Raw genomic sequence first — 20,552 nt, forward strand, 5'->3', positions numbered from 1 at the left:
ATGGTAATTTAGTTACTCTGCAAGGTAAGCATAAATAATGTAATCCTTACTTCTCTGCAGACTGCTGTATCAATGGAGAGATCAGATGGAATCGAACATAACCTAGTGGGGAAAAAAAAACTTAAATGAGCAATTGTATAAAAAGTGACAGCTTTCTAAGGTCAAATATGTTTCCATTAGGTTGTTCTTTGGTCACAATTTAAGTCTAATGAAAACGGTCATTCAGCTGTAAGAATATATTTTGCTTATATTAAGTCTTCATCAAACATCATCTTTTTAATTCCAAAATCTTCCCTTAAAAATACCAAATATTAGAAAATACGAAGCTGTGCTTTGCAGAATACTAACTCACATGGTGTGACCAATATAAACAAAACAAGAAAACTCCACAAAACATCTGTTTAACACACACTAAAAATTGTGACACTCTGCTTGAAAGCAGCAATATATTTTCCACGTTTGTCTCAGATCTGGGCTGTATTTTCCTCTTTCAGTAGAAGAGACTATAGTCTCTTTAATTAACATGTTCCTTCGTTCTCAAGTCATTGTCTCAGTATCATGTTCTGTCTGCCCAATTCTGTCCGGAGTCAGACATTCACAAGTCAGTATATTTCAGTAATTCCACTTTTTAACCTGAAGTATCCGCAGGGTTTCTTTGTTGTAAGGTAGTTCACCTGCTTCTCTTTTATTGTAGCAAATAAACATATGAAAAAGATCACAGAAGAGCTGTCAGTAAACACTGAGTTTAAATGGTGAACACTGTCATGGGTTATTTGCCTTCATAAATTCCAGCTGGTAAAAACAGGGACTTCCTATTCTTCAGAAAGCTCTATGGCATTTACCTTTTGGGATTTTGAATTTATCATCCTTCCTGTACCAGAGACAGCCTTGTTGTGTGCTTAGTGTTTTGACTGGATATTCTGTCTCAGGGCAGTCAGCAACTTTCAAAGCAAAGTCAGTGGCTAGCAAAAAGAAAAACCAAACCAAAACCAGAAGTTAGTGGGTTTCACAGACACAGCCAGACTACATGCATGAAAATCTTCAAAATTATCAACAAAATACATTTTTCCCACTCCCAGATTCCTAAATTATATGTGATAATGCTTTCCTGGACCCAAAGAACATTTATTTTTCAGTTCCACACCAGTGGCTCAGAAGCGGCACAGAAACGGTGATGTTGCATTCCATCCAGGATACAAGTTATGGGTCTATTTTCATTTGGTTTTGCCAACAAAGCCAGATCATATCTAGATGCTTTCAAAAACAGCAGGATTAAGCAAATAAAATTGCTCTTCTAAGGTGTCTGGAGCTCTGTTGTTAAGTCTCACTGACTGCGTAAGGCCTGCTCTGTTATGGCTACACGATCTATAAGTTTACACCCTAGAAAAAACTCAGTTCTCAAGCTTATAAATAAAGAATATTAAATAAAATTCAGGTGAACAGAAGGCTCTATTTTTTAATTTGTAAAAACAGGTTGATGTTCAGATGGAAATTAAGATTGTTTCTAAACCATAGCAAATTGTCAAATAAATTACTGGGGGAAGATTTCACTCATGCTCAGATGCCTTACCTATGTATTTGTTTTCTTCTGGAAGGTGTAAATCCTGATTTAACTCAAAGTCACTGGCCCATAAATCACTCCAGTACTTGTCAATATCTATTAAAAAAAGTGAAATGCATTTAGTTCAACAGGAAGGTAATGCTGTCCTATTTCCTAGGCCAGTCATCTCATCACCTGGCTATCTCCGTGAAGATTTGCAGTACGATAGGAGTTTCTTAATGTCATCCTATTCAACATAACTCTTTCCAAATCCCTTCCTACAAACTCCCATGGAGCAGGACTGAAGCACTCCTATTAAAAGTAAATCAATCCCGCCTACATCAGCAATCCAGCTACCAACACACCCTGTCCTTCATTGTTTGTGTTCTCCTCAGGACTTGAACGGCAGCCAAGCTGAGGGCTCCCTGGGATCCCCATCTCCTAAAACAATTGTAAACTAGGGAGTGGGAATCAACTGATATCAAACAAAGAAGAACAATTATTGAGTAGGACAGAGTATTCGACTAATGGCGAGGTCAGTAAAGCACTGAGGATTCATTTCCCTGCTTCTGTGTGGTTGGATGTTGTGTTGTCAGCCTTTTAATCTCTCTAATGCATGAAACAGACATTCTCTAAGTTTCAGCTGCTGTTTTACCTTCCACGCTGTATTGTGTTCCAAACCACCTCTCTTTTAGATGACACTGGCCTTCATTGGCAGCAGACAGCAAAACAAGGTTGGCTCTCTGAGGACTGAGCTGGTTAAGGGCATCAGCAATGATCTACAAGTTCAAGACAGTATTTCAGTTCAAATACAACTCTGGCTCTGCCTGACCCAGAAAAGACTTCTTAGTCTGAACATATGAAGAACAAGACATAATAAGCTTACAAAAAAGGAGATTTGCTTTCTGAGTATAGAAAGAGTGATTTCATTAATACAAAACCTGTGCCTGTATTGTGCCTAATTTTATGCCTATATATGTGCCCACATTGTATGGTACGCCTATAGTTCCCTTACATCAAAACATGTAATCAGGGTTCAAAGAATATTTACCTCAGGCTTGTACTCAAACAAGAGCTGGTCTCCTGTCAGAAAATCCTCCTTCTGAAACAACTGCATGTTCTCACAAAGGCTTTCCACATAGTCAACTGGATCTGTCTGTAAGTAAATAAATAAAGCTATTTTTCACATAACCAGACAACTAAAATACCAATATCCTGTTCTGAGACGAGCTTGACTGGTCAGGCATGTTGAGCATGAGATGCATGCTGTGCTTGTTATGGCATTTAATTTTGGTTATTAAACTAAATATATTTCATAACTATATCTAATGCTCCGGACTCCTGTGAGAATCCCAAAATACCAGACTCCATCTTTATAGAAGAAACGGCCTTGAGCATGCATTCACAGTCATGAAACCTACTAGGTTAGGTCTTTAACCCAATAGAATGTGCTCCTTGCCTCCAGGGAACATCAGCAGAGTCACACAATTCAAGATTTAAAGTGATCTGGAAGCTGAGGAACTGCTGCTGCATGAGTATCTCGAATTCTACTTCTTTCCTAAGTTCTCTGCCATGATGTGCAGTGTGAGGAGGAAGAGATTCTCCTATTTGGACATGAAAGTATAGATTGCCTTTTAACTGGGTAAGACTGTCTAGTGGAGAGCTTCTTGCTGAGTGCTTTTGGTTTTCTGTTGAACTAGCCAGCATCACACCGTACAGACTCTGTGTCCAGATACAGAACACAGTTTGCCTGAAAAGAGGCGAGTTTGACACATCTGGGTCTTATAAATGTGGTGGAAAACATGACCAAGAATTTCTTAAGACACTGTACATCTGAGGAAACATTAAACCTCTCTTGGGGCACAAAACTGCTTATCCTCAAACCATGCCTCTGTGACCATTATTCTTTAGGATGGTCACATACCAGCTCTTTCCATTAACCAGAAGAGTGTCATACCATGACTGAGTCATTCATCTGTCCCTGAGAGGCACAACCCTGTTACAAATGCACATACAGGTGTCTGTTCCTTGCTTTTTGAATTAAATTCCTGAATTGTCAGTAATCTCTTAATGATCACTCAAAATCAACTGGCCAAAAAGACAGGACTCTTAACACGAGGTATTTCTCCAGTGTAAACTCAGGTGTTTTCTACCTCCACCTGGCTTGATACCATGAAATACATAGTCTGTTAGAGCAGTTACAGTTTTGGGGAACACAAAATTCTAGCTGGGAGTACTAAAAAGAACCAAGACCACCAAGAACCTTTCAGGACTAAATAGCTTAATTTTGATGAAAAAGTCAAACTTCAAATTGGACAGCCTCTGTTGGCAATGACTAAAGACAGAATCATAAAACTGTATGTAGGGCAACAGGTATTGCTATGTCCAATATACTAAATAGCCACACTTCATGGATTTTTAGTTCTTCCCTGCTATTCTTGGGAAAGCTTTTGTTAGGCAAAGACAATCTGTTGTAATCTTGTAGTAGTTGAACTTTGCTAACGAATTAATAAAACTTGTATTCCACTAAAAAAACACCACAAGACATTTAAAAAATGCACTTATAAATCGGTGTAAACTTGTTCCTACCAAAGAAATCCACCGCTCTGTTATCTATCACTTGGGGCTGTTGGTAGCAGTCCTTGCTGTCTGTATCACTTGCAAATACCACTGCTGTTATTCAAAGGCCACTCAAGACACTCAATATCCTCCATATGCTATTTTGAAGGCAGAGCTACAGATGCACAGATTTGCTAAAACTGACATTTCTAACATCCTGATGCTCACAGCAGACTGGCAGGTCTTAGAGCGTCTGAAAATACTTGGAGCATGTGGAAAGAAAAAAACTCCACTTTCAGTATTTCCCATTTTATTTTTGTTTCCTCCTTCCTGCATCTGTGTACCTTAAGGAAACCAACAAACCTCAGTGACGTTTTCAAGCTATATATGTTGTATATGGATCTGTTTTCCCAAAATGAAATTTTAGTGCCATTCAAAAAACCTAGTTACCTAATAAGAAACAGAACACGGCTAACTGTAGTAAGAAAGAAAGTCAATGAAATGAGGCTTCTCAAATTATCTAAATGGTGTTCCCTTCTTTTTCTTTAATAAAAACAAGTAAGAGTTTTGCTAACTGCTATTTCAGTAAACCACATTTAACTGTGTAATCTTGTAACAGCAGACAAGGGGGCCATTAGCATCCTAGCCTTTGTGAGGCCAGGTCACCAGCAAGCCACACCCTTCACACAAGCTGCTTGTCTATTCCCAGAAATCAGCAGTGCCAAAGCAGCTTAAAAGTGAAATTAGGGAAAAATACTGAAAAGCCCCAAACAATTTGCCGAGCACTATTAATGGGCACAGAACTTCACACACAAGGGCCTATTGATTAAAACTGAAAAAGAGCCTACCCACCAAGTAGAGAATGAAAAAAGTAACATTTAATTCTGATAAGGAAAAAGTCACAATATTTCTCTGCCTAGAATACAAATAATTTCAGCAAAATACAGCCTCATTAAGTGTATAATCTGTTTCTGGTTGAATAGAACTTTGAAAATGTGTTTCAAGGTTAACAAGAAATCCTTTTTATGGTTTACATATATCAACACAAAACAGTGGATAAATACCTGTTCCTGGTAGTGAAATTCGTTAGCTTCAATCTTCTGGATTTCTTCCCATATTCTGTAAAGGAGGGAGGACAGAATAAAAGTGGATTTCCTCCATTATTGCACAACACTTATCAAGAATCTGAAAAAAAGCAATCTTCTAGGAAAGACATCAAGGGTGAGTTCAGTGATTCATTCAGGTACGAGACATAGAAGCCAGTATTCCACACACCTCCCATCCACCCAAAAGGGCATTTCTCAACTGGCAGAAAGTTCTGTTATTTTCCGAAGAGGAAGAGACTTAACTACAGAGGTAAAATCTGATACCAAACTGTCATAAAGGCTAACACCAGACCACCACAGACCTGACTTCCATAGATTTATTCCACAAATTTATTTAAGTAAATGCAAAAACGCACCTTACATCTACAATAGTTCAGCCTATTAAAATTAGAAGTCAGATCACAATAAATCTAACTAAAAGCACCAAGAAAGATGCATAAACATTTAGGAAATTAATTTTTAAACTTTTTTAAACTGGTATGTTTCCCACACAGACAAATGTTACTACTGACTCGCTGTTTATGCTCTAGTAACTCCACAAAAAGTGCAAACACTACAAATAAAAGGCTAATGGAGAAGGACAATCTCGCGAATATCTGCTGCAGTGGCAACCACTTGCCTTTTATCTGGCCCTCTTTTCTGCAGCATCTTCACGTACTGAAATACAACATGGGCCACCTGCAGACAGAAACAAACAGATTAATTTTTCCAAACATTAGAAAAACAGTAAGAAAATCAAGTTGCAGTAAACTATACCTCATAGAAGTGCTTGTAACCTTCATCAGTCAAAGTCACAGAAATGCTGAAGATGGAGTAAGTGGAGTTCTGTTCAAATCCTGTCTCACCATTTCCTCCATACAATGCAAGAGCCCAAAATCTATGGAAGAGTTAAAGGTACTTATTAGGTGCTCATTTCAGCTTTATTTGAGCTTAGTTACAATTAGCATTATCACAGCTTTAGTTCAATAGCTTTCAATCTGTTCACAATTTACACAAAGCTTTTCCAACATAAGAACCTCAGGATACAGAATTTAAGAAAAACAGTGAAAAAACTAAGTTACCTTTTGGAGATCTCTTAAAGAACAGTCACAGATACTATGTATCCATGGATCACAGACCAGAAACTTACTTGGGTGTATCATCAATTTAGAGAATATCACTACAAAATGCTGATAGAGAAAAGCAGACTTGGCCTGCTTTTATATATATAGAAAATATACACACAAATAATAGGTTTTGCCTTTATTTTAATGACAGCAAAGCATTAAATAGATAGCTATGCTTAAAAAGACATACTTTTTCCTAAGGAAAGAAAGAACACTGCCTTTGCCTTCATGTCCCACCAACCAGGAAATATAATGAAGAGGCTTCACCCTGAAAGAAAATTTGAAGGACATTAAATGCCAGGAGGTAATACGTTTCACAGAAAGAACTCAAATTACTAGACAAATGACTAAAATATACACTGTTTCTTCATGGCAAGTCTTACATTTTCAGGCAGCATTAGGATAATAAGCTAAAAATGTGGGAGTTCAGAACTTAATGACTGATCTGAGTCAGTGAGGAATAACATTAAACCAGCTGTGTACCAGTTCCACCCAGTTTATAAAAGGAACTGTAACTGCATCAGTTTAATTCATTTAAAAAAACGTTCCCCTACAGGAACCAAAGTAATCTGTACCACAAATCAACGGGATTCTTTGGTCTGCTGTGAAAGTCAAAAAAATATTCACAACATAAACATGACAGATGTAAAATGCAGCATCACTGTACCTGTAATACTGTTCTTGTGGTGGAAGTGCCCAAGTGATACTCAATGAATGAACTTTCCTGACTGGAACAACTGAATACAAATACATTTTTTGAATATAAATATACATGAATAGACATAGATAAGAAAATTTACATAATGCAGACAGAATGGTTAAAATGTATTCAGAACCCCACAGAATTATTCTACAAAGTATCCAGACCTCTCAGAGGAAATACGAAGCTATGTATTCAAAACATTTAAACAAATCTATTTTACTTACCTCTGTAAAGCTTGTGAAATTCTGGTGTGTCAAAAGGCTGAGTCAGATGGCCAAAGCTGGGTTTGGGTAAACCACTTAAAAGCAAAATTAAAATGTGATGTTACTGGCAAGGATTCAAGGCTACACTGAGTTAATCACAAGACGTTAGCATCCATAGCTCTGGCATGACAGAGGTGGGACACCAGAAAATGGCCCTTGACAAAGGGTGCAGCCGAGGCTCCACCCAGCCCGAAGTGGAAGGCAACCTGGGATTCACTTGTACTCTGCCCACACAACAGAGTAATTACTCAAGATTTAGATACCACATCAACTCCTCCCTCTCCTTCTGTCCAAGGCGGTAACAATAAAAAGCTTGCTTTCGCAACAAGGGAAAGGAAAGCCAAGCACAGTAAGCAACCTCCTGAGTTGGTCCTGGATTCACAGAATCCTGACGGATTGTTTTGTGGGGAAGGAGGAACGGGAACAAGAGGGATGGGGGTTGGGAGAGACAAGTGTGTCTCTGTATGGCATTAGACTTTCACAAGCGCATTTCCATGCACCAAAGAAATAAACATCTTGCAAAAGCAGAAAAAAAGAGGGGAAATACAGTGATTTTCAAGTTAATAAGCTTTTGCAGAACCCCCTTTTTAGAGAGCACATTGGAGTGAATTATTAAAAAAAAAGACCAAGCTCTAACCAGTTACCATCCTAAGGATGACGCTTAAATTCAAGATATGGTCTTAATTTATTTTGCTGCTAATTACTTTTGACATAAAGCAAAGATGAGAATGTAAAACTAGAATCTAGGTTTGAATGACTTATTTTAAAATCAAGGTATCTGTGTATATTAAGCAAACACTGCTGCAAGTTAGCACCACACAGCTTGCAGGCTAAATAATTGTTAAGCATAAACAAAGTCTACCTGAAACAATTAATGCCAGTCTTTAATTTCCAAAGTTGCCCATTTTTTTCTGGATAAGGATGTTAATTAACAGATGTTGATTTCCTTAGCTTCTCCAGTAAGGGATGTTTTTTAAACATGGTTACTTTAAGAACAGATAATTTTATAATTTGTAATGCCTTTATGGATCAAAAGAATCTTACTTATTTGGGATCTCAGAGAAGATTTCCGTCACCCACTTTTCCAATGTATCCAGTGTTTCTAACAAGGAGAGAAAAAAAAGAAAGCCTGAAATGTAATTTCCTGAAGATCTAAGACAAATTCTTTATCTTATCTCACCAGTTCAGTTATTTTAAAGAGGCTGCAAGTCACTATATTTTAAAATTGTAAAGTTCTAAATTATAAGCTTCAAAGCTGTTGCTTTGAGCCAATTCTTAATATTCATTGAACTGTATCTTTGGTCATAGCTCTGGTTTTGTATACACTGCTGAAATCTCAGGCTGATACAACTGGGATTTAAAGTTCAGTAGTAGCTGGTGTGACTGCGAAAAGGAATTATCAGCTTAGGGAACTACAAGATCACCAGTACTTGCTAGACTCTATGTCCAGAACATACGCAGCAGTTTTCACACATAAACACAGTCCTACAGCGCTAAGAATTCCTTCTCCCCATCCTCTTTCCTAAAGGAAATGTGTCAAGAATCAGGAGTTTAATTTTTTTTTAAATGACCAATAGGAGATTGCTTGTTTAAGCAAGCATTCTGTATTCCAAAAATGATGCTCAACAACAACAACAACAAAAAGTGGTGGGGAGGCAGTGGGGAGGACACGGGACTCACAGTTTCTTTTGTTTTAACAGAGATAGAAATACAAAGTTGGCCTGGCTTGCTATCAGTCCCCATGCTTTTCTTCCCAATCATCAAAAGAAACATTACAATCCATCGCTACGTAAACAATTATTCAAGAGGCATTCCATGCCCTAAGAATTTTACAGTCTAGACAGAAAAGCATAGGAGAAGAAAAGAATTACCACCTCTATTATTACAATCTCCATTTTAGAGATGGGAACTGCGATCAGTTTTAGCATTCAACAAAACCCCGAAGCACAAACCTAACTTGAAAGCACACAACTATTTCTTTTCAGCACAGGTGTCTACTACATGCTTAAAGAAACTTTTCTTCTCAGCAGAAACAACCCATAGGTCTGAAGTTCTTTGCTGAAATGAAACTCAATTCCATTTGCATAGAATTTTTCAGGCTACAGGGCAGAAAAAAACTTAGAATATCTATTCTTCCTAGAGAAACGTGCTTTATTTTAAGACCTCTTTTGAAAGAGCCCCAAACAGAACAAGACAACTGGGAGACCCAGTGTCAGTCTCCCCATTATTTTCTGTGGAGATTCACTGTGGATAGCAGAGAAACCAGCAGCTCTAAGTAATTTAAGTGGTCTGACTCCACATTCCTACAAGATTCTTTTTTAAATATATCTTTGAGATTTTACATTCTGTGTTAATCTAGAACCTATTCAACAGTTTCAGTTAAAAGTTTCTCAAGAAGTGGCAGGATGACAATAACACAGCACAATTGCTCAAGTTTCATTTGGAAACCAGGCTAAAATCTACATATAAATACCTCCTGCAGGACTGGACAACCCACTAAAATGGCTTGGGCTACAGCCGAACTGGTGCCAAAAGCACTTTACCAACACCAGCAATGAGCCTGTTTTTAAGGAACAACTGATGTTACCTTTAGATTGGACAACTAAAGTCATGTAGTGAGCAGAGTAATGGCGCTGCCAGAAGTCCCTCAGTCTGGTGTAGGTATCAATATTATTCATTTTAGGCTCATGTTTGAGTGTATCCGCATTACCTGCGAACATCAAAAGGTAGTTAGTTATCTAGACACCGGTTACATCAAGACCAGCTATACTGAGAATTTCTTTTCCTCCCCTGGCACTGAGTCTAGTCATAGTCGGGACATTAAAAATAACTAATAGAAATTCAGAATTAAAGGAATGTTAAGTGAAATTTAGTATCTTCCAATTTTTAGTTCCTATTATAAGGACAGTTGACATTTCTATGACAAGGGAGGACAGAATCCTTTTGCATTATGAGATCACCCATACTGTGTATCACACAGCTCACTCTGTGTTGCCAGCCTCACCAGCACAACTTGCAGAATAGGGGAGGGGAAAAGAGAGGAAAATATGATGTTCAGTACATGTCACTACAGAATTTTATAAAAATTATCTACATTTCAAAGCTGACTATCTCTATTACCCATCACACTGCAATTTACATGCTCACCAGCATCACAAGTGTGAGGGAGCTAGGACTTTGTAATGTCCGGGAGGGGAAGGACAAATTTCCCTTCTGCGCCACTCACATGGCTATGAAGGTCTACTTCTGCAAGTTCAACAGTGAATTCTTTACTTTGAAAAGCCTCCTGAGACACAAATCCAGAAATACTTTACTTTCCAGGGAATTTTAATAGCAAAAAACAAGCTTAAGCAAGCAGAGATGCCTCAGAGAGCACCACCTTTACACTAACAGAAAGTTACATGATAATACACCTAGGGCTTTAACATCAGCAAAAAGCAGTACCAGAATGAAAAGTATCTCAAGAAGCAGACAGCTGCTTTTATTCCCAAACGTTTTACTGTAAAATGAAGAACTGCTCTAACACTTTTGAGCAAGGCTAGTGTTTGCTGTAATAAGATAGCTCATGTTAGTCCATCTTTTAAGTGGTTAAAAGTTTTAAGTATTATCACCACTTTAGAACATAAATTCAGAACTTACCCCAAAAAAATTTCTTCATAGGATGTCCAGGCCTGGCAAGACTCCCAAATAGCATCTCCTTTCTGTTTGCATCAGAGGGCCTTGCTAGCTGATACTCTGTTGATTTTAATAATTTGCAGTGGCATGTATCAAAATTTGAGGTCACGTTCCCACAAAACAAAACAAAGCAAAAAGCCCAACCAAACTGAAAAGGAGACATACCACACAGATGTAGACTGAAATAGTTTTGTTTTAATGTATGATGAAGTAGTGAAATAGGATAAGAAACAGGACTTGCTAGCAGTAATAAACATAAGTCAGGAGAAGAGGAAAACCATAGCTCATTGCTGAGAAGTACAGAAAGGAAGGGGAAGTGTGTAAGGCCCCAACCTGTCCCATCTCAATGCTCTCAGTCCAATAAATTTAATGGGAATACAAGGCCACCAATATTCTACAGAGTCAGGCCCTGCAGAAAGGGCCAGAGAGCAGTTACAAACCTGCTTCTCCCATATATTACACAGAAAAACTTCTAGCCTAGTAACAAAATAAGAAATTGAAAGCTGAGCAAGACAGTTTCCAGAAATGCAGTTTTACAATCAGTTTACTCTAATCTAAATATGGGATTCTGCCAAAATCAAGAATTCACTCTCTCGAACTGCATATTCCTGTTCCTCTTTTTGCTGGTAATAAGAAACATGCACAGGGAAGCTGTAAAATAATTATTTTGGCTGGGTTAGTCTGCAGCCACTTCATCAAGCTGACACAGTTTACTGGGCAGCTCATTACTACAGCGTCAGTACAAGGGAAGGAGTGGACCTGCATGATGAAGGCAGTGCAAGTGAAGGCATAAGTTGGCTTAAGCTGTTGAAGAAACCACACCTTAACTCAAAGACAGGTCCTTGCTTATATTGACACTTATTTAAATTCAAAGATGAAATTGCTCAGTTTTCCTTGTCAGAGGACAGATGAAGAAGACGTGGAATACATATTTGAAACAGTTAGTATATCTGCCAATATATATTTTTTTTTCCAAAACAGTGAAGTTTTATAGGCAGCCTGGAAGTATTTATAACATACTAGAAAATCAAGTAAACACTCACTTCTATGCCAGGCTCAATTTTCTTCTGTGAAACAAATTTGTGGTTATTAAGGTGTTAGAAAAAGAAGACAAGCATAATGACCTCGACTTATTGTATTTACTCCACAGAGGACTGGAGAGAGCACTGGGGCTATGCTGGAGCTATAAGCATGTTGTTCACTATTTATTTAAGAAGATGGGGTAAACGCACAGTGAAAGATACTCTTACCACTGTCTACAGCCTCGACTTCTCGGTCTATCGCATCCCTGATCATCAGCGGGTGAATGAAGAATTGCGCCCACCTACGAAACAGAAAAATTATTATGCTTTTCTTCAGTGTCTATTAAGCTAGGGCAAAAAACCGCAACGATTAAAACCAAATTCCACTATTTTTAGTTTATAACGTTGCTTGTCTTACTACAAATTATGTCATCTTGACTGTACTGTCTTAAGGAAAGATAAAAGCCAGTTTTGCGATAGCTTCAAAAACGAAAGGGCAGGGCTCCCATGCTCAATAGAGTAAGAACAAATTGGTTGGCTACAGTAGGGTATGACACTAATGGATGCAGGAGTATCTGCCTTTACATCCTAAGAATGATCATACCAGATCAGACAAGTGATCCATCTAGTCTGGCTCTAACACGGACCAGTATCAGATGCCTCAGAGGAAATCCTTGGTTGTTCATTAGGAACAACATGACCATAGGGAAAGTTTCTTCCTAACTCCAGGCAACAAACCGTTGATTTATGTCCTGAAACATAAGTTTTTATATCCATTACAATTTTATTATCTACTATAAAAGTCAGTGTTGTCATTCAGATACACATCTCCTGTACCGACAGAGAACTAAGCAATGGAAAGGGACAAATCTTCAATGAATGAAGACTCTGCAGCTGGCTGCCAGAAAATCTAATATTTCTATTTTATATGTTCAGTTTTTTTAGTGATGCATTGAACTTGTTGAAGCAAAAGGTTAACAGTAATACATTGTTGACAGAGTTCAGAAATCGTCAGCAGCATCTGTTTGTCTTCTTTGTATAAGACGCTGTTCTACAGAACTCATTATTTCTGTGTTTCCCCTCCACTAAGTGAGCTGTTGTGACAGACTGCAATTGTATTTTTTGATTCTTTGCACTTCCAAACATCTAAAAACTGGACTAATTTGCAAATGAAAGCTGAATTTAGCCCAGTAAAGTAAAATTTAGGCAATACCTGGTAAAATGTGCAAACACTTGGCATCATCACAGGAATGTACTTTGATCAAAGTAAGTTCACAGCGGAGTCTACTCTCCTCCTGAGATCGAGAATACTCAGCTGACATGCCCCTACGAACGAGTAATTTCCTCTCACTGAAGGAGAGGCTCACTGTGCCAAGAGGTGGAGCTCTGTTGTACTAACATATCCCACACGACAAAAGAGCAAGTTAAATATTTTCTGGCAAAAGATACATATTTGACTGAATAACCTGGACTGGGTTAAACGTATCCTTCTGATGCACACATTGTACCATAACTTTCAAGGCTGCCCTTCCACCCGCTTTGATGAATTACACTTGGAACCAAAAAAAAAACCCTTTTAAAAAACCCACTAACTCTCCCAGGACTGGTATTTCAAAGGATGAATCGGTGGGATTCTGGGAGCACTTCCCCGCTGAACAGTTGTCACACTGCATAAAATTTCTCCTGTCATCAATGCTACTAGTTTAAGGGTGGTAAAACAATCAAAAAGCTACGTGCATTAAGACTTACACATGGATCCTAAGTAACCCCACAGCAGCTACACAGGCACTACCTTGAAAACCAGTAGGATATCCAAAGGGAAATCATACTTCCTTATATTTAAAATCCTCTGCAGTAGTAGGAATACCTATGGAAGTTCAGCAAGAGCCTTAATCACCCCAAAATTAAGAATAGCTACACCCAACCAATGCACATACAAACATTTGTTAACACTTAATCACCATTTATATGAAGTTACCTATCGAGCGCTTCTTTGAAGTACTTCCTCTGCACATCAAACTGGAAGACTGTCCGCTCACAGTCAGTAGAAGCATTGTCGCTGCCCCCATGTTTTTTCAGAAACGCATCAAACCCATTCTCATCTGGGTACTTCAAACTGCCCATAAAAACCACTGGAACAAAAATCAGCAACATTACCAAGAGGACATTTGTTATCCCTAAGTGCAGCTATGGTAACTCCTCTCCAGCACAGTGCTACCTACAACCGACCCACAGTTCCCATGTAGAGGCCCAAATAGTCTGGAAATAACAGGGCCTTTCTGGGCATGATTGGCATCAATCAGTCCAGAGTGGCATTTTAAGATACATCTGGTCAGAAATGTCATGTGCTTTCTGTGCCTGCATTACTAATTCATCATCCTTTACTAGAGAGATAAAGGTCTGCAGCTCCAGCCTAGTTTATAAAGCCATAGGTAACATGCTTCCTCCTATATTTAATGGATAACGAAGAATGTTAATATACATTAGTTCATAGCCCGCCAAAGGGTATATGAGACACCTCCCGTATTAAGAGTTCCTTACTGAGTCAGTATTTTTATAAAATCACAAATTTATTTAACTAATGAAAATAAATTCTGGGATAGCTGAAATAGGAAATGACACTAAAATACTACAAAAATTCAGAGCTAGATAGCACTCATTTTGCACTGAAGCTGGAGAACATGAAATAGGAGCAAATACGTACTATGTTCCAGGAAGTGTGCTAATCCAGGCAGATCTTCGGGATCAGAGAAACTGCCAACAGCAACGCAGAGGGCTGCTGCAGACTGGAGAAAATACAATGCTCTCAGTAAAAGCTGCTTCAAGAAATACTTCAGCAAAGTGACAGAAGTACAAGATAAATCAATCAGGGCAGGCACAATAAAAAAAGGTCTAGTCTGAATGCCTAATCATAAGGTTTCAGAGGACAAAAAAGCTCTCTGTATTTTTTCACCCTACAGCTTTAAGTACATACCTGCTTTTCTGTACAGCCTCTCTTTCTTGTCTCTTCCTTTTCAGCTAGCTCTTCTAATTCACTGTCATCAGGATCATTGAAATCCTCATTATCTCCATCATCATCCTCATCCTCATCCCCCTCATCACAGTCCTCATCATCAAAACCTTCTCTACCATCTTCGATCTCAGCTCCAGAGTCGTCATCATCATCACTTTCCTCTTCAGATTCATCATCGTCATTGTCTTCCTCCTCCTCCTCCTCTGAAGATAAAGCAGCTGGGGCACCATCCAAGTAATTCAAATCTGATATCAAAAGTGCACATAAGCCATTCTGCAGTTTGATATACCTGAAAGAATAATTATTTACAATGAAAACCCTCATTTCCCAAATCTGAATTTTCAGAATTGCAAAAATTTCTGTATTTCCTATAATAATTCTGTGCTCTTCAACTGAGACTTCCTAATGAAAATCTAATAGTAGCTAAGAAGGTGAGCAGTTTTATAGTGGGAAAGTAAAAACACTCTTCCACTATTCAACAGCTGTAAGAATAAGAAAGAAGCAATTAAAGGTAGCAGCAGAAGCCCTTTTCCCCATAAGGTCAGGGACACTGATTTAAACTTTTATTTCTCTCTGTGTGAAATATTTAAGCTACTAGCACCCGCTCAGAGAAAACTCCATGTACTTAGAATAGGCAAACCCAAACTTCCAATAGCTTGTTGTTTCTCAGGCTCTTGGAAACATATATTATGTGGCAAAATTAAGAACTTAGTCTTTGCCTCTAAATAGGTCCCAGAAACCTAATTTTATTTTATTCTACCAATGCTTTCTGTTAAATAGGGTCCACAGATGTAGCAGGCATATGTTAGAAAGGACAGAGCTATTCTGCAGGCTTAGTAAGTCACAGTGGGTTTGTTGGGTTCCTATTAAGAACCAATATACAGAGAGATCTGTGTATACATACATAGAAATTTTTTTTATATGTGTGTGCACACGTGTGTGTGTATATATATATATATAAAAAAATCCACAAGCCCTCTGTTCAGCACCATTCTACAACTTTTCCGAGTGGGACTGCAAGCACCAATCCTCTGCACCACAAGATCTCTCAGCAGTACTCGTTTCCCATCAGATCCAGAATAGCCAGTCAAAATTGGTCAAATTAGCCCCAGCACCCTCCATGGGAGGTTGCGCTGGCTAGTACGCCAGCTGCAGAAAGGAAGGAATGCTGGATCCAGAAAATACTTGGCCCAACCTAAGAACTACTGTGGCATAGACAGGTGGTATCGGATCCAGCAAAAAAAAATGCTAGCAACAAACTCATGGTCACATCCCACACTTCCAGAAAAATCTGAGTTACAGAACGTAGAATCATAGAATAGTTTGGGTTGGAAGAGACCTTTAAAGGTCATCTAGGCCAACCCCCAAGTTTGTATCAGATCAGAACTTTGCAATGTGGCCACTAACGTAATTAAGTAGCAGAATTTCAAAGCAGATTTCCAGCTTAAGCTACCTGGTAAGTATGCAAAATAAAAACGAAAGGCGTGTTGTGTGTTTTCCAATGCCATGGTTCCCAAAGTTGTTCACAAGAGATTTCTCATGGTTATCATTACACAATTTCAATGTTTCCCAGCAATAAAAGCATGTGTAACTATCGATATTCCAATTCAAAATATGAAGACTGTGTAAGTTTTGCTTTTTACTAGAGCTGCGGGCCACCAGCTCTGGCTCTGCAAACCACAGACCAGCTTGTTAACAAATTACTCCGAGTACTTCTCTCCTAACTGAATTTCATGGGGTCGTCTTTGGAAGAAAGGGGTAAAGGGGGTATTGTGACAAGAATTAATCAGCTCTGGGACAAAGAAAAAAAACACACTTCTTGGACTATCAAGTCTATGAAAAAAGTTAAAGAACAAATGTTTAATAGTCATGTTAAGCTTATGAATTATGACCACTCATCCAACAGGAATTGAGAGCACTTACTCTGGGCCAGGGTTGCATGATCATTAACACACCCGTTTTGCTTGCTGTAGGACCGCTGAGCAGTACAAATTTGTTCCAATCAAAAGCACAAGTGCATTTTTGCTCATTCAAATGACAGCACATAGTCCATAACTTGCAGAGGTGCTATGACTAACTGCAGGCGGTACAGATAGTACTAGATACACGCTAATGTCTGGGTACAAAGTTAATCATCCGTACATTCTGAAAGCCTGTTTGCTAACTGTTTGCATCATACACATGTGTTGCATTACGCAGCTGCAGCACTTCTGGACGCACAACAGGGGTCCTAAAAACAGATACACTGTACACTCGGGCACCTCAGCCCCTGGAGAGCTCAGAGCAAGAACGCCAGGCAGCTACAATTCAACTTTGCTACAGCATGTCTTCCAAAACAACCACCATCTTCACCTCTGCATACAACCATCTTCTTCAGGTTTTCACGGCCCATTTCCCGTGATCAATAGATAGTCATGGAAAGCAGAGAACAGAATACCGCTATTCTTCCAGAAGAATGATTTGCCATAAAAGCTGTTTATCCAGGTGTATCCAGTAGCTCTTGTTGATCCTTTCCACATACCTCTGTTAAACTAATGGAGCAGATGATACTAATTTTACATTACTTGTCTTCAAGCTTGTGGGTGTTACATGGTAGGACAGAAAGCACCCAGTAGTAAGGCAACAATTGAACCAAGCCACTCTTGCAGGCTATCAGATTTCACTTCAGGAAAATCTAGAACAGTATAGGTTAAACTGAGCAGGGGCACCAGCTGACATAGGTGTTCTTTACTTTTTCCATGTTTCAGTCCAATGGAAAAGGACAAATGTAACCCATACGTGAGTATCCATTAATATGCAAAATACAGTACAAAAAATGCAATCACTTAATGTAGCAACAGAAGCAAGCACAGCCCAATTGCTTTTTTGAAGGACTGTACAGGCACTGATACAAATATGGCTTAAAATAAAATTAAAATTCTTAGAGATACTGTTTAAACATCTTGACACGTTTAAACAGGATTGTTCTCATACCAAGTTTTGTCTTCTATCAATGATAATTGTTTAGTAGTTAAGTAAATATTGAAATACATATCAATGCATGGTAAACACTTAAAAGAAATGTTTTAATTTCCCAAGTTACCCAAAACAAACAATGCAAGCCCATGAAATTCCATATATGGATGAATTTAAATAAAACATACATTTTGGTAAAGATAACTACCCACTCATAGCTCTAGTGAACAAAACCAACTTTGATTATGATGATAATTTTTGTCCCAACAAACTCACTTTTGAAAATACATTCTGCAGTCTCTGGCAAAACTCTTTTGTTTTTATGATCACTGTATTTGAGAAGATAAAATATAACATTTTCCACTAAGTTAAGACTGATGTCAACAGACGGTCACATTAAGCCCGCTGTGACTGGTCTGCAGTATACATCATCACTGACGCATGAACAGAGGAGAAAGTGTATATGCATCATCAAATCAGCTGCCATTACATTTCCTTAGGAGGTTTGGTATATAGTTAGCAGACATAGTTAGGCTTTATGTTCAGCCACACTGAAGTTCTCCTTCCTGAGGGCAACGTTTGTGTCTTTCTGCGCAAGCCTCACTTCCCACAAATGGAAATCAGTCTGAAAAGATGTGAGACTCTGCTTCCAACTGAAAAAAAAAATCTGTTGAGCGCAGAGAGTAGGATTTCTGGAAGGCACCAGTATTAGTTTATTTTATGCTATAAACAAACACACTTGCCAATTCTCTACGTGCAGAGAAAGGTTCCTGAGCCTTGAAATAGATAGCCAAGGACAGTTTTCAATGCACTTCCCAAGCTTCATCACTGCGCTGCTTCAAGTAGTACAGGCACAAGTTTCCTAAGCTGACAGTCTCTGTAACTGTGAACTCTGCAGGAAGACAAGGCTCCTGCAAAGTAGCATGAGTAAGAATGCCAGCAGGAGAGGCAGGCAGAGAGCCAGAGGAAGCAGCAAAGAATTAGGGCAAGAAGGGAGGGAGCAAGTTTCTCCCTAAGCCAATGGGCAGAGTCCTTTTCATGCAGCCAGCAGAGAATTTCCCCGTCAACCAATGTCACTGCAAATCCAAAACTCAGTCCCAGGCTTAGGCAGATTCTCCACTGGCTGCACAGATTAGACATCATGAAGAGCAACAATAAAAAAAATAATCATCTCTAACAGGGGTCTAACAGAAAGAAGTTATAACAGTGTCCCTTCAAGAATGACTGCCTTACAGCATCCAAAGTGTTCAACCTCTGCTGGCCGTTCTCACTGGAGTCCCTCACTGCGAGAAGGCCACAGGCGCTGCGGGCTGCGCTCAAGGGAAGGTGATCTCTTTTAGCACTTTCAGGGGTATTACTCAGAAACATACAAACACACAAACAAAACAACAAACAAAATGGCAGCACAGAAGTAATTTTTGTCTCAACTCACAGACGTTTTTGCATTAAAACCTGGAAGAGTAACAGACTTTTTTAAAGTTGGTATCTGCTTTGTAATATTTCAACCGCATTTCACACTTCAGCTTAGCACTTTTGGAACGGGGCTGCCTGGACGAGGGCTGCAAAGTAACAATTCAGTATCGCTGTGCCTCGAAAACATAGCGCCACAGCAGAGTCTTTGAAGAAGTACTGATTTTCGCTTTCCATGCAAGCCCCAAGCCTAATCCCGTAGACAAACCTGACAGCTCATCTTGAGCAGAAATACACCCACGAGGCCCCAGTCCCCAGTTTTCACAGCGAGGCCCCAACTCCCCCGGTCACCAAGACGAGCCCGACTTCAAGCGCCTGCGGTTACAGCCGAGGCGGAGCGCCCGGCGTGCCCGGGACACGGGGCAGGCTGGCACCCCCCTCCTCCCGCCGGCCGCGGCTGGTTTTCCGTAGGCAAGCGAGGAGGGGAGGCCCCAGCCTACTCGTGAGACCAGCCGGGGGCTGCAAATGGCAGCGGCTCGTCCTCCCGCCACCCCGCCTTAAGCCTTCCCGGGCCAACGGCCTCCGGGGGAGGCTCGACGCCGCCGGCCCTCACCGGTACTGTTTGGGGTCGCTGGGGGACTTGACGATGTCGGGGTCGCCAAGGTTGGCGCCAGAATCGATGTCTCCGCGGTCCTCCTCTTCCCCGTGAGGCGAGCGGCCTCTGGCGTCCCGGCCGCCCTCCCCGGCCTGCTGCCCCACCGTCAGCTCCGGACAGCTGTAGCTGGACGTCGCCTTGTTTCTACCGGGCATGGCGACGGTCGCACCGCACCACAGCGGCTGGGCAACGGCACCCACCGGCCAGCCGCGCCCCGCCAGGCCGCGGGCCCCCGCCCCCGCCCGCAATGTTCGGCCCCTCCGTGCGAAGGCGGCCGCGAGACTGCGCATGCGCCGCCGCCGCCAGCCGCCCCCGCCCCGCCGCGACCCGGCCAGCTTCCGCCGCACGAGGAAGTAGCGGTGACGGTTGTGACGGCTACGGACCGCGCCAGTCAGCGCCCACCGCGGTGCCAGGTGGTGAAAACGGACCAATCCCAGGCCCTCTCTTGGTCGGGGGGGCTCTGATTGGGGAAGAGAATGCTGATGGCGTGAGAGCGGTGGGGGAAACCATAGACGGGGAGAGAAACGGAGGGAAATGCAGCCCCT

At 40.3% G+C, this 20,552-nt stretch overlaps 1 protein-coding gene across 1 annotated transcript in view; it reads right to left on the reverse strand.

Annotated features, from left to right (window-relative positions):
• NRDC (nardilysin convertase) overlaps window positions 1-20,177 on the reverse strand; it is a gene marked incomplete at its 3' end in the record, with an annotated part of 30,431 nt that extends 10,254 nt beyond the window's left edge. Inside the window, exons 1-19 of the mRNA XM_082002865.1 lie at window positions 19,966-20,177; window positions 14,949-15,276; window positions 14,679-14,760; window positions 13,953-14,106; window positions 12,203-12,276; window positions 10,917-11,012; window positions 9,865-9,987; window positions 8,322-8,379; window positions 7,239-7,312; window positions 6,979-7,048; window positions 6,502-6,579; window positions 5,962-6,082; window positions 5,825-5,883; window positions 5,164-5,218; window positions 2,592-2,696; window positions 2,196-2,319; window positions 1,571-1,657; window positions 843-962; window positions 51-102 (exon numbers count right to left, since the gene is read on the reverse strand). Coding sequence (XP_081858991.1) covers window positions 51-102; window positions 843-962; window positions 1,571-1,657; window positions 2,196-2,319; window positions 2,592-2,696; window positions 5,164-5,218; window positions 5,825-5,883; window positions 5,962-6,082; window positions 6,502-6,579; window positions 6,979-7,048; window positions 7,239-7,312; window positions 8,322-8,379; window positions 9,865-9,987; window positions 10,917-11,012; window positions 12,203-12,276; window positions 13,953-14,106; window positions 14,679-14,760; window positions 14,949-15,276; window positions 19,966-20,162 — 2,057 coding nt within the window. The 5' untranslated portion in view covers window positions 20,163-20,177. The remainder of the gene's footprint in view (window positions 1-50; window positions 103-842; window positions 963-1,570; window positions 1,658-2,195; window positions 2,320-2,591; window positions 2,697-5,163; window positions 5,219-5,824; window positions 5,884-5,961; window positions 6,083-6,501; window positions 6,580-6,978; window positions 7,049-7,238; window positions 7,313-8,321; window positions 8,380-9,864; window positions 9,988-10,916; window positions 11,013-12,202; window positions 12,277-13,952; window positions 14,107-14,678; window positions 14,761-14,948; window positions 15,277-19,965) is intronic.
• Window positions 20,178-20,552: the final 375 nt, after the last annotated feature.

The sequence above is a fragment of the Phaethon aethereus genome (assembly GCF_964289735.1).
Source record: "Phaethon aethereus genome assembly, chromosome: 8".
Lineage (NCBI taxonomy): Eukaryota > Metazoa > Chordata > Aves > Phaethontiformes > Phaethontidae > Phaethon > Phaethon aethereus.